General features: G+C 36.7%; 1 protein-coding gene across 1 annotated transcript in view; it reads left to right on the top strand.

Moving 5' to 3' along the window:
- Positions 1–1,077: 1,077 nt before the first annotated feature.
- Positions 1,078–14,435, top strand: part of LOC136028342 (heparan-sulfate 6-O-sulfotransferase 2-like) — a 106,597-nt gene continuing 93,239 nt past the window's right edge. Inside the window, exon 1 of the mRNA XM_065706127.1 lies at positions 1,078–1,545. Within this exon, the coding sequence (XP_065562199.1) occupies positions 1,461–1,545 (85 nt within the window). The 5' untranslated portion in view covers positions 1,078–1,460. The remainder of the gene's footprint in view (positions 1,546–14,435) is intronic.

Here is a 14,435-nt window from a genome sequence, read left to right as displayed (position 1 = left end):
GTGTATAAGTTCAAGTTTAATGTTATCTTTCAAATGCTACAAGCCCAAAAAAATTCGCCTGATTCTTAAGACAACAGTTTTTGAACAACCCTCCCTCTCCCCAAAGTTCTTAATAAAAATCACATCATCAGATTCAGCATATCAGAGATCCCTGATATATAGGTTTCAAGCACTTATCTACAATGGATTTTTTTTTGCCAGAAGAAAGATCACGGATATGCGTTTATTTCTTGTGTTTTTTTTTCCAATAAGTGATTGTATCGAACCAATGGTCCTAGAGGATAGGGAATACCTTCAAACTGAATTAGAAGTCCTCGTGATTTTTTTGAGTGACTAAAAAGATTGAAGGACTAGTTCCCTCCCAACGCCCCATTTTTTTGCAAAGTCATCCAATCAAAATTTTATGGTTGGTCTATTGGTCTATTTTATGGTTATTTTATTTTATGGTCTATTGGTCTATTTTATGGTTGGTCTATTATATCTATTGGTCGAATTTCTAGTAACTATGCCTCTGTGATAACGTGACCTCCCGCACAGAGTTGGAAAAAGGCTGTAGATTGTAAACATGGTAATTATTTATAGTTAGTATTTATTAATGGGAAATACTAAGGGGAAATTTTCTGTTGACAGATTTCCATGAAGAGGGAATTTTCCGGTGGGAATATTCCAGGGGTTTTTTCACGGTGGAATTTTCCGCAATTCATTTACGGATTTTTTTTATTTGTGTTGCTTTCTCTTTGGCTGCTCAATTTTGCGCGTGAAGAGAATATTTTGGAGGAATTGCCGGGGGAAAGTTTGCAGCGGAAGAGTCTGTGGGATTTTTTAGGGGGGCGATTTTCTACGGGAGTATTTTCCGTTGGGGAATTTTCCGCGAGAGGGACTTTCTATGGGATAGGGAAATTGTCTGAGGGAAATTTTCCAAGGAGGAGGGGATTTTCAATAAGACTTGAGAAATAATCTGAAATCAAACGAAAAAAAGTCGTTTTTTGTAGAAATTGTCTGAGGGAAATTTTCAGCGAGAGGGGAATTATCCAGGTGAAATTGTCTGAGGGAAAGTTTCAGCGAGAGGAGATTGGTCAGGGGGATTTTAGGCGGGAGGAATTTTACGTCAGGGACTACCCCATATGAGGGATTGAAGAGGGGGAGCCACCTGCAACTATGATAAAAGGGACATAATTTTAAATTCCGTTCCCCCTCCTTGCTTACATACCTAATAATAAATTATGTTTTGATCTTCGTACATTTTTAATTACCCAAGCATGAATTCTTGAAGCAAGTAAGCGCGAGCGGAGCTTACTCAATTCTAAAATGGTGCTTTGCATAAGCAAGGTGTCGCAACGTATTTTCGATTTCTATTGGTCAACCTTATCAAGACGTCATAAACCGTTCCAGTTACTAATATTGCAGTAATACAAATTTTGTGCAGAAAACCTGGAGAGCTTGATAATCTCTGACGAGTGATGGGGTTGATTTTTGTATCAAATACGATCTACAATATGAAATGCTTTGCTTGGATGTTAACTTTATTGCTGAATTTAAACCAAGGTAAGAATTAACGTGAATGTTTAGTTTCTCAATTTTATTTGGACCTGGATCAAACGCACTCGACCTTAAGGGAACAGATTTTAGGGTCTAACTAAAAAATAACCATTTTCTCTATTTATCATAGGTGTACCTTCTGCCACCTTTGGTAGACGTTTAGTTTCGCCACAAGCTGTCTAAACTGGGGACTATGCTGCGAAGCAGCATAGTTTCCAGTTTAGAGCACTTAGAAATGCTAATTCCATTTCTGGTTGACCCTCCTCCTCCATGGGACAAACTAAAAATGCGTAAAGTGGGCAGGGTTTTGAAGCCAAGGGAAATTTTGGGGTTGTACAGTATGAATGAGATTATATTCGAAATACTAATTCCAGTCATCACTGGTAATTTCTGTATAGTAGGAAGTCAACAGATAATTAAAGAACTCAAATATCCATTAATGCTAATTATCCACTTTCACTTTCACTTTCGAGATGAAACTAGCCAGTGAACCGGTGAATCAGAGCGATTAGTTAAATATTACGTTTATGTTCCGTTGATTTGAAGAAATGCATTCGGAAGGAATGGAGATCATACAGTTTTTCAGTTCGAGATTAAATTTGTTTTAAAATCCTGGTGAAACAAATTTGGTTGAATAGTGATTCTCGCGAGTGAGTATTACCTAAGGAGCGAAGCCAATTAGTCCATCAGCCCCGCGGGCAGTGGGGTGAGGTCTGTATTCTGATTGGTTGAATTGTTAGTGTATATTTATGACCTACTTTTTATTTGCTCTTTCAGGGTTCAGAGCGAATAATTATTCAGTAAAATAGAATACAGACCTCGTCCTGCTACCCGCGGGGATGCGCTTCTAGAATTAGTATTTCTAAGTGCTCTAAACTAGAAACTATGCTGCTTCGCAGCATAGTTTCCAGTTTAGACAGCTTTTGACGAAACTAAACATTTACCCCGTCTTTTTCTAAGGCTTATTGTCATGGTAACTAGGTTGTAGTAATCGATCACATTTGGGGGAAGGTGTTTGCATTTGATTTCGGAATGTACAGGTACATAATCAGGAATTTTTCAGCAGGAGCCAAGTAAAAAAACAAAACAAAACATTTTGATAATATAAATAGGAAGTTGCAAGAAATTTGGAAAAATTTACTATATCAGGGGGACCCCGGTCCTCTGGCCCCCGTCTATCCCTTTTGGACTATGTTCCTGATTGTTTTTTCAGGCTGTTAACATAATCAAGGGGGATTCTTTGGGCCAACCCTCCAAGTATATCGGTATTACGGCTCTGCATAATTTTTCAGTTCCATTTTATTTAATTGGAGTATTTTTGATGTTTTAAAATTTGCACTATCTCCGTCCCAAGATAAGTTTTCTCCACATATGTTAAAATTAGTTTCAATTAGTTGAGTATACGAAAGTAGCAATAGTGATTGTAAGTGTCTCTTCGGAATCGTTGGTGCCCATGGAAAGAAAATATTTGCATAAAAGTTTATAACTTGGTTATTTTGGTTTGCAAAAAAATCCTGCTCTCATAAATGCAGCGTCAAACATCATCTTATGGTGGTAAGAACCTAAATACATTAGTAGGAATGGTTTATGTATTTCCTGATAGATCAGGCTATCTAGAGCCTGCAATTCCTTTTTCGTAGGTTCTTCTTGCCGCAAATGCTACTCAGAACGTGATGTGTTCCCTTTTTGGTAGGTACTTCCTGCGGTAAATGTTATTCAGAACGTGGTGCGATTCCTTTTTTTGGAACGTAGTTCATACGCAAACAGCTCTACTGCGATATTCCTCACACTCTTTGTCTTGTAAACATTTGTGTTCCTGAGATGCATGATTTTAACTCCAAGCAATGATTTCATTTTCCCCTTGGGAGAGAAACCACCCACAAACAAAATAGCATGCCATTATTTCTTTTTCAACCCATTGTAACACAATTATTTTTTCCAAAATTAAGGACATCATTATACACTGAGGTAAAAACATTTTAAAAATGTCGTTCATTTTTAATTTTTATACCTCGCTCACAACAGACGATACAAAATTAGGTCGTATTCAAAAGTATTCCAGTGACGCTCTCAAAAAATTAGAAACATCTGGTAGGCGACCAGCTTGAACAGCGGGTTGATGCTTGCTTGGAAAGAAGGCAGCAAGAAGAGGCTGCACCCCTCTTTAGAAACAAAGCGGTATACCATTACACAACTCGTGGCGTACATTTTGAAATAGAATTAGATAATCCACTTATGTTAGAAGTTCAACCTCGTGTCTTTTTTTTATTTTTTTTTATTTTATTATATCTTTGTGTCTTGAATTTCACCTTGTTCCCGATCTTCGCAGAGGTCTCAACCTTTGCCGGGTGCTTTGAAAGAGAGCGCTGCAGGAGGATATTACCGGCAGGGTCGTATCTAGTTTTATTTTTGTTTGGGGAGGGGGTTATTTTGATCGGAGAAGGAGGTACACAAAAACCTTTACAAATACAACAAAAATTTGTTAACACAAAGGGTATTTCACGAGTCTTTTTTCTCTAGCCATTGGCTGTCGCTCGATTTCAGAAGACTTTTAGGTTCAACTTTCTTTGAATTAGGCCATTTGCTATATATTTTGAGAGTCTTAACCGATTTCTTTTCTATATTTTTAAGATTTGTTTCATATTTTTATTATTTTCTCGGGCTTATGCATATGCTAAACAAAGTATTTCACGAGGTTTTTTTAGAAGTCTTCGCTGTCACTCATTTTCAGAAGGTTTTAAGTTCATCTTTCTTTGAATTAGGCTTGTTTACCTTATATTTTGATGGTTTTAACCGATTTTCTTCTGTATTTTTAAGATTTGTTTCCTATTTGTATTATTTTCTCGGGTTAATTCATATGCAACAAAGAGTATTTCATGAGGTTTTTTCGAGAGGTCTTGGCTACCACTCAAATTCAGAAGGATTTTAACTTCATCTTTCCTTGAAATAGGCCTTTTTGCTTTTAAGTTTTATATTTGTATAATTTTTAGATTTTTAAGATTTGTTTCTTATTTTTTATTATTTTCATGGATTATGCATATCAGACACAGTATTTTACGAGGGTTTTTCGAGACCTCTTGGCTGTCACTCGCCGTGAACGTTCCAGGAGGGTAGCACCAGCAGGGTCCAGAGTTCTGGGAGGGGATTATTTTTGTTCGGAGGAGGTGGTACCAGAAAAACCTTAGAAATACAACAAAAGTTTGTTAACACAAAGAGTATTTCACGTGGTTTTTTCGATAGCCCTTTACTATCACTCAGTTTCAGAAGACTTTTAAGTTCAGCCTTCTTTGAATTAGGCCCTTTTGCTTTATATTTTGATAGTATTGCCCGATTTTTTTTATATATTTTTAAGATTTGTTTCATTTTTTTTTTCACGGCTTTATGCATATCCAACATAGGGTAATTTACAGGTTCTTTTCGAGAGCCCTTCGCTGTCGCTCATTTTTAGAAGGTTTTTATGTTCAACTTTCTTTGAATTAGGCCTGTTTGCTTTATATTTTAGGGTTTTAACCGATTTTTTTCTGTATTTTAAGATTTATATCAAATTTTTATTATTTTCTAAGGTTTATGCATATGCCACACATAGTATTTCACGAGGTTTTTTCGAGAAATCTTGGCTGTCACTCAATTTCAGAAGGATTTTAACTTGAACTTTCTTTGAATTAGGCCCATTTGCATTTTATTAGTGTTTAACATAATTAGTCTTTAAGATTATTCTTTCCTTATACGTTTATAAATTCCATTAATTCTGCTAGTCTTAGACTAAAGGAATCATAACAATCTAATACAAAAGAAAAAAAAATAGTTACACATCATTATATACAATATTACACATTATTGATATCATAGAAAGTTTTTTGGATGTTTAAAATCTCTTTCATAAAATAATTCCATATGTTGTCTCTTGATAGGAAACTTTTTCTGTTCTCTTACTTCGTATTCAACTCAATGTTCATTGTTACATTTTGGCTTATAGACATTTTTCTTTGAAGTCACATCCACCAATCTATTGTACGTTTCATCACTGCTCTTATTACGTTCAATAACTGTGTCCCTTAATTCACTATCATTAGCACTATTAAAGTAAGCAAAATTAAGTTTTGTGGCCCTTCAGCCAGGAAGTGCAATGGGGGGGGGGAACCATTCTCTGCTTTCGCACACCTTTCCTGCTTACCTTCCCAAGATTTCTCCAGGTACCGATTTAGAGGATAATTAAATTCCCAGACACTTTTTTCATAAATTCATCTTTATATTCATTTGAAATGACATCTGACAATGCCCTTCTTATTTTATTTACAATTTCTAAGTCTATTATTGTATTATGTTTGCAAAAGTATTGTTATATTATCTTTGCAAAGAGCCGGCTGTTAGATCTGTTCTCTTCTATGCAGTCGAAACTTGGCCACTGAAAGCACTTCGTCACCATGATTAGGAAGTCTTTGACCACTACTGTCTACGAAAAATCCTGAAGATTCAATGCTCCGACAGAATCTCAAATGTTGATGTGCGCCACCACTGCTGTAAAATCGATCCCACCGCCACGATTGTCAAACAGAGAAGACTGCGTTTGCTTGGCCATGTCCTTAGAAGACCCAATGACCGCATCATAAAATAAGTGCTTCTAGTTGCCCCGTTGCCAGATTGGTGCAGGCGACCTGGCGGTCAATCAAAGAATTGGTGAGCAACTGCCAAAAACGACCTTAACCCCATTGGCGGATTTTGAAGATTTGGCAGAAAATGGGAGAGCTGCTGGCTCCGGTTTGCTGAAGAGTAGGCACGAGATCTTGACAAATGGGAGTTATCCATGCTTAGTCTTCTAGATGCCGGGTGTGGCGTCCTTGTGTGGTCCTGTTACAAGTACAAGTACAAGTAAGTAATTGCAGAAATGTAGTGATAGGATTTATGAACGGACAAGGTGTTAACCCCAACATAAGCAAGAAGTTTGCCTTCGTAATCAACGATTAGTTTTATGTTTGCATTCTCTTTGAGCACTATCATCTCTGGAAATATTACTCTGGTATATCCACCACTAAAACATTGGAATTTTTTCGGTACTCTAAAGAAATCTAGTTTCTCACCTTCATGACAATACATGCATACATTTTCAGTAAGGTCTCCATTACTGCTTATCTCGTAATTCAGTTATTCATCTTTCAGAGCATTCAATGCTACGATGATCTTGTAAACACGCTTTTTCGATGTGTGAGTTTCCTCTCATAAGATGTTTCGTCATATTCTTTCTTAACAGGACACTTTTTCTCTTCTTTTAGTTTGAATCCAGTACAATACTCATTATTCCATTTGTGTCATTACATGTCTTTAGTGCGGTCTCATCTACAAACTCATCGCGTGTTTCAACATTGTTATAATTATGTTCAATGAATTTATCTCTTGATTCACCACCATTAGCACTACTAATGTCTGTATACAGTGTTCTTTTCATCAATTCATTCTTATAGTCATCAGGGGTATTATCTATCAATGCTGCTTTTATTTTACTTGCGATTTCACTGTCTATTATTACATTAATTTTAAATAGGTTGCAGTTCTGGGCTGTCGATAAGATATGCTTTATAACATTGATACAGCAGTATGTCTGTCTTCATCTTGCTTTCTTTTGAATGGTAATGCAAGGAAAATGACTATGCGACTTATCGATCGATAATGTGCTGCCACAGCCATAAGCAAGTAGTTTGCTCTGATCGTCAACTATTAGTTTTAGATTTGAATTATCTTTGAGCGCTAGCCTCTCTGGAAATGTTGCTCGTGCATATCCACCACTTTGACGATGGAAATTTTTGGACACTCCAAATAAATTTAAGTTTCTACTTTTATGACAACAAACACATACATTTCCAATACGACCTCTAATACTACTTTTTTCGTAGTTCAGACATTTATCTTTGTGAGTATTCAATGCAATGATAACTCTATCATTTACACACTAATTTTTGAGACAATTCATGTTCACTGTTCCACTGGTGTTTACAAACTAACTCAAGATCTAGGAAACTATGTTCTTTTAACTTTGGGTACCCGATTAAAGTGCTGAAAAATCTGATTTTTTCACATAGAAGGACTTTGTCAATTTTGATATAGTGACAAATCTCATTATTGATATGCTTGACAAGGTTTGTACTAAAATTTTACAATAAATTTGCTTCTACATATTAATTTTGTATTACACTTTCGATAAACCTAGGGTAAGGATACATGTAGGATTTTCTCTACACGATTAGCTCAGGATCTTCTACATATACTAGAAAACACATTAAAACTAAAAATATTAAAAACTAAAAATTTGCTATAGCAAAATGTTAAAAACTGAAATTTCTCAAAAAATGAATCGCTCATTTCCTTCAAAAGGCCATTTTCAGTACCCCATATCACCTAGCCGAAGTTTGGGCCCCCTCCCCAGAACACCTCCCATTAATTTTTGTTTTTTAAGATTTTAGTGACTTGAATTTTACTTTTTTTCAATATTAGTGTATTGAATTATCCTTTTTTGGATTTCAGTTTTCACGGTATTATTGTTTTTATGTGAAAATATATTTTTATTAATAAACACCCTCGCGGTGGAGGTCTCGCTCGGTCTGAAGGGGTCTGCAACCAGCAGATAGACGGTGGTCGGGGGAGAGTTTGGTCTGCGCTTACCCATCCCGGGGAGGGGCCCAGGCTTCGGCTAGACGAGAGACGGCTAGTCTTTTGAAAGAAATGAGTATTTCATTTTTTTTGCAGAAATTTAAGTTTTAACATTTTGCTATATCGAATTTTTACTTTGTAATGTTTTTGTATTATGATTTTTTGCTTTTTTCATAATTAATATCTTTATGGATACAGGTGTTTAACTTTTTTGAAACACAGAAGAAAGAATTTTGGAAAAATAAAAATCTTACTTGTCTCTCATTTATATATTGCACATTTCTAGAAAGGGCCTAAGAAAATCTCCTAACAAAAGCAAGAAATCTATGAAAAGTGAAAAATTAGATTTGTGTGTGCTTTAAATGGGTACCCGCAGCAAAAGGAATATATTTTGCCGGAGTGAGTTAGTGTGTAAACACCAGTGGAACAGTGGAAATGGATTCAGTATCAAGAAAGATTGTGTACATGATAAAGTTACAGTTAGCAGTAAATCTCACAAAGATTAGTATTTGAAGAGTGAAACAAGCAGTATTGGAGATCTTACTTGAAATGTATGTGTATATTGTCGTTAAAGTAAGAACTTAAATTTCTGTGGAATGCTCAAGAATTTCCACCGTCAAAGCGGTGGATGTGTAAGAGTAACATTTCCAGAAAGTTTAGTGCTAAAATAAAATGCAAATCTAAAACTAATAGTGGACGATGAGGGCAAACTTCTTGCTTATGGTTCTGGTAACGCATGGCCAATTGATAAATTATATAGTCATCGTTCTGGCGTTACCATTGAAAAGCAAGCATGACCAAGCCAGATACACTGCTGAATCAATGTTATAAACCATATTCTATCAGCATGTCAGAACTGCAGCCTATGTAAAAGTAATTTAATAATAGACAGTGAAATCGCTAGTAAAATAAAAAGACCATTTATTGATAATACTTCTGATAAATTCAAAAGTGAATTGATGAAAAGAACAGTGTCTGCAAATATTAATAGAGCTAATGATGGTGAATCAAGAGATACATTGAACACAATGGTAGCAATATTGAAACGCGCGATGAGATTGTAGATGAAACCGGAATAAAAAACATGTATGTCACAAAATGGAATATTGAATATTGTATTGAATATCAACTAAAAGAAGAGAAAAGGTGTCATGTTAAGAGAGGATTTGACGAAATGCATATACAAATGAAAACATTGAAAAAGTATGTGTACATGAGAAGATATCGTAGCATTGAATGCTCTGAAAGATGAATATCTAAACTAAGAAATAAGCAGTAATGGCGGTCTTAATAGAAATGTATGCATGCGCTGTCATGAAGGTGAGCAACTATATTTCTTTGGAATACCGAAAAAAGGAAAATATAATAGTGGTGGATATGCCAGAGAAACATTTTCAGAGATGATAGGTCTCAAAGAGAATGCAAACATAAAACTAATAGTCTATTGCAGAGGCAATATTCTTACTTATGCTGGTGGTAACACCCTGCCTGTTGATAAATCCTATCACTACATAATTGCGTAAAGCATTCAAAAGAAGACATTAAGAAGAAAGGCGTACTGACTTAGGAATGTTGTAAGCCACATATTTTCAATACGCTCGAAGTGCTACCTATGCTTACATAATTTTATAATAGACTTTTTATAACCAACTGCATTTTGTTAGCTGAATCTAGTTGTGCATGGTAAAAGGAAACAGCTACGGCCTTATGCTCTTTGACGATATTTGGTCTTGATGGGTCAGATACGTCCAACAATGCCGCCTCACAATCCAAAGGTGCTTTATCGCTCTTTAGCAAGGAATTTGGAAATCTTTTAAGTTTTGAAGTAGCTTTGTCTCCTACAAGCATCTCTACACTCTAATTACCATGTAGCCTGCAATGTTTTATATGATCGTTAAAAGTTTTTTCAGTCTTAAATGGTGAGTGGCACATGTGTCATTAGTGAGGTTCCCTATATTTTTTACTCGGGGAGAGTGATAGATTAATAACAGTCTGACTTACTTGACTTAAAGCTTTTGTTCGATAGTGTCGTCTTACAGAGGGAACCAGACGTCTGTGCCGTTAATCGTCTCCAGAGTGGCCTTTTTTGGGTGAGGATAGGAGCTCTGCTGGGGTCAATGCCCGACACTGTGAGTCGATCGCAGATGATATCTGCCTATCTAACACATGGTCTACCTCTTGGGAGTTTTCAACCGTTTGCAGTTGCATCGAAGTGTGAATATAAATCAGGCAGGTGTTTCAGTGGTTGGGCGAAGTAAATGACCGTACCAACGTAGCTAACTCTAGCTGTTCGGACAGTGGTGGTAATTTGAAGGATCACCTAGCTTGTTCGATTTTGCGGAGGTGTTTCGTATGGACAGCATCTACCTTCGTAACCCGTGACTGAGTCAAAGGCCAAGTCTCTTGACGAGTACAGCACAAAACTTGCTACCGAGGCAGAGTAGATACGAGCTTTCGTGAGACGGCTGATCAGGGGTTTGTGGATTATGGTTTTCAGAAGGCAGCCAAAAACAGCGTTAGTCTTTGCCATTCTTGCTGTTATATCTCCATCTAGATTTCCATTTGAGCAGACGATTGAACGAAGGTAGCTGAAATGGGTGACTATCCCTACATCTTAGCCGCATACTTCTTTAGTTTTCAAGGGGTTGCATGGTGTCTTGACCACAAGTAGTAGTTCGGTCTTTATCTAGTTTCCATTTAAGCCAAGTTTTCCTTAGGAGATGCTAGCGTTACCTGGGCAGTTTTGATGTCAGTGAGATTTTTCCAAACCAATGCAACGTCATCAGCAAAGTCAACATCTGACAGAATTCTTCCAGTAGAATCGATGCCAAACGAATGCAGCTGCGATTTGTTGAGAACATGGTCCATGACACAAATTAAGAGTTCGGGAGCAGCATCGTAGTCTTGCCGAGCACCGTTTCTAATTTGAAAAAAGTGAGGAGAGCTGGCTATTTACAATGAGAGCGCTTTCGGTCTTATTGTACAGTTCATTGAACAGATTGGCAATTTTCTTAGGTACACCAGCAGATTGAAGGATCAGCCACAGTGGCTGTCTGTCGACAGTGTCAAAAGCAGATTGAAAATCGACGAAGGTAATGTATGCCTTCCTTTTGGATTCAAGAGTTCTCTCTATCAGCTGTCTCTTTGTGTGGATTTTTTCTGTAGTGGATCTATCCGGCATGAACACAGCTTGCTAGTGGTGACGAAAGGGATGGAAGTACTTTGTTACCCGCTTGAGGAGCAGTATGGCGAAGAGTTTGCTGGATACCGAGAGCAGAGTTTTGCCACGATAACTATTATATTCTGCTTTACTTCTTTTCCTCTTGTAGACTGGCAAAAGTATTCCTGTCATCCTGTCTGATGAGATCATTTCAGAACCCCACGCAGTATAAAGCAGCACTTGTAGCTAGAGGGTCACGGATGGATCAGCACTTTTAAGGAGTTCTGATGTCAGGCCACATACTCCCGGTTCTTTTTTGTTCTTCAGCTTTCGTACTGCAGCTTTAATCTCTTCTGCTGTAAATTCAGTACCATATGGGGCAGGCGTAGCATTGCTAACAGTAAAGGAAAAAACTAATAACAAGAACGGGGAAAAATTTCATATGATTCTACCTAATTACGGGGCTTATAGAGGAGCCAAACCTAATTTTTTACAATGTCTATTGCCGGTGTTCTTACCGAATACAAAATCCCTTTTTTATTTTTCCTCTTTCCCCTTTTGCGAGTTCTGTGTCATATTGACATAAATCTGTTGAAATGCCAAAATAACCAACCTAAGATTTTCATTTCCCTTTTTTAAACAAGCTAATTTCCGTTAAGAACACCGGACACTTGCGCTCCGAACAACCAAAATTTACTTTTGGATAATTTTTTCCACTACCATCGCGTTTTCGAGATTTTTCATTGTTGCATGATTCTTTAATGGTTTATTTGTGGAAATCAAAAACAAAACAGTCAAAAAATTTCAAGAGGCTATCATATCTTAAACTCTGACCCCCCCCCCGTTAGTCGACAAATATTTGTGAAAAATCCTTCGTTGTTTACTCCCTACCCAACTTAACTTTTGTTTAATTTAATGAGATTCAGATCCAGATTCTCGATGAATAAAATAGTTGATCTCCTCCTTACCGTCACTGTGAATAAGGGGAATGGAGGGAGGTTTAAAATCCCCTAACTTACTGTATCGAGACTGTGATGGCCAGTCCACCGAAAATCCTCCCTAAATACACATTCCTGTTTGAAATTGCTTGACTGAGCCGAACTACCATTACCATCCCCTGTTGAAATATTAGAAGAGGTGGAATGAACACTACCACTCACCCCCTAAGATTTCATTCCATAAATTTTCAGTAATGCGTCAATATTTTGGAGCGAGTAAATTGTCTTCATCATCAAATAGGATCCAATATCATCGTAGAGATTGCCAGTTCCCCTGCTGCTGCTATTTTACCTCCAGTTACAACCTAGAAAAATAATAAGAAAATTTATTTATTTGAGTTGGATTTGTTTTTAACCTGAAAAGGAATATATATATATATTTTTAAGGATGTCAAATATTATGAAAACAACATTTCTTGATTCCAATGACCTGAAAAGTACGAACAAAATCTCTTCATGCTAAACAGACGCACAGAAACAGAACGAAGAAAGAGGAAAGAAAAGAAAGAGATAAAACTTATCACGGTTAGAACACTATTTCATAACCTATTAAGGAAGATGGGAGATATATAGCTATGAATGCAATATAATCAATATGAAGAACTTACGAGAGTTAAATCGCCAATTGCCTCCATTAGTAGCTCCATTTGGCTGCCAGCAAAAAACAGATCTCCTTCTGGCGTTGGAATATCTTCCAAAGGAGGGTCCGCCGAAACAATCGATTCCTCCTGAAACAAAAACGAGAAGATTTAATGTTTTTTTTAAAGAATTTAAGGTAACCTGAAAAGAATATGTTATTTCTTCAAAGGATTTTATTAACCTAAAACACGATAATAAATTTCCACATAGTAGTGGTAAGTGAGGGGGGGGGGGCTAAATAAATTACATAATGCAATGCTGGATGCCCGAGATTAGCCACTTCTTTCAGTCGTTCACAATCATCTGAATTATAGTCGTAGATGAACATTTCTAGAGTTGTTCTGCAGTGCGATTTCTCCCTTTCATTAGTGGTGCTTAATGTTTTCACCACTGGCTTCTGACCGGAGTTCTCCTACAATAAAGAGAGAACAAAAATTAAGTTTTGTTTTTCATTAGAACTAGCGCCCTCTAAACAAATGGGGGAACTTCTCCTTCATCATACTAAACATGTTTATATTCAAAACGACGCTAGTTACGTTTCTTCACGTAATTCTCAGTGAGAAGAGCACATAATTCAAACACCCCCCCATCAGTTTTTAATGGATAATTAAATGTATTTCTATATCCTTGTAAGAAAACAGCTCTGTTCCCTGCTAGTTTTGCAATTTTTGATAAAGGGTCATTTGAATTATAATTTGAAAATACTAGCTGGTTTGAATCTTGAATTTTTTAAATTTCATGACATCTCACGGTTTATACCCTGTGATCAAAATTCCTACAAGGATCACCAAGTATTCTGCGACCTTGATTGACAACATATTTGTTTTGTCACGTCAAATAGCAACTACTAGCGCAAAAATTATAATTTCACCTATCTCTGATTCCCTGCCAGTCCTAGCTAAATTAGAACTAAACAGAAAAAAAAAATATGTACTGAAGTGTAATATACAGATCCGAGATCAAAAGCCAGTGAAGTTTAAAAAGTTTTCAGAAGAGCTAGGTGCGGTGAATTGGGAGAGTATATTTAGGGAGAATAGCCCAACTTTGGCTTCTGAAAAATTCAGCACCACGCTACTAGGTCTTTATGAATTGACATACCCACTGAAAAGTATGAACATAAGAGAAAAAGCAGCGAGAAAACCGTGGGTTGATGATGAGCCTCTACGAATGATTGATGTAAAAATGCTTTCGTATGCAGCGCATTAAGGATCAACATAATCTAGTTAACTCTACTGAACGAAAGAAAATGAGAGACTTTTCTAAAATCAATGCTTCCGAATATTCTTCCAGTACTAGTATTTTTGATAAATCTGTCAATGACAAAGGGTCAATTTCCCTATTCGCTGAAAATGACCAAAGTCATCCCGCTCCCAAAGTCTGGGACTCTAAGTGACCTCTCAAACTGGGGACCTATATCAATACTACCCTTCATTTCAAAGATATATGAAAAAATAGTT

This window comes from Artemia franciscana, chromosome 6, assembly GCF_032884065.1.
Source record: "Artemia franciscana chromosome 6, ASM3288406v1, whole genome shotgun sequence".
NCBI lineage: Eukaryota > Metazoa > Arthropoda > Branchiopoda > Anostraca > Artemiidae > Artemia > Artemia franciscana.
This window is presented reverse-complemented; position numbering and strand designations above follow the sequence as displayed.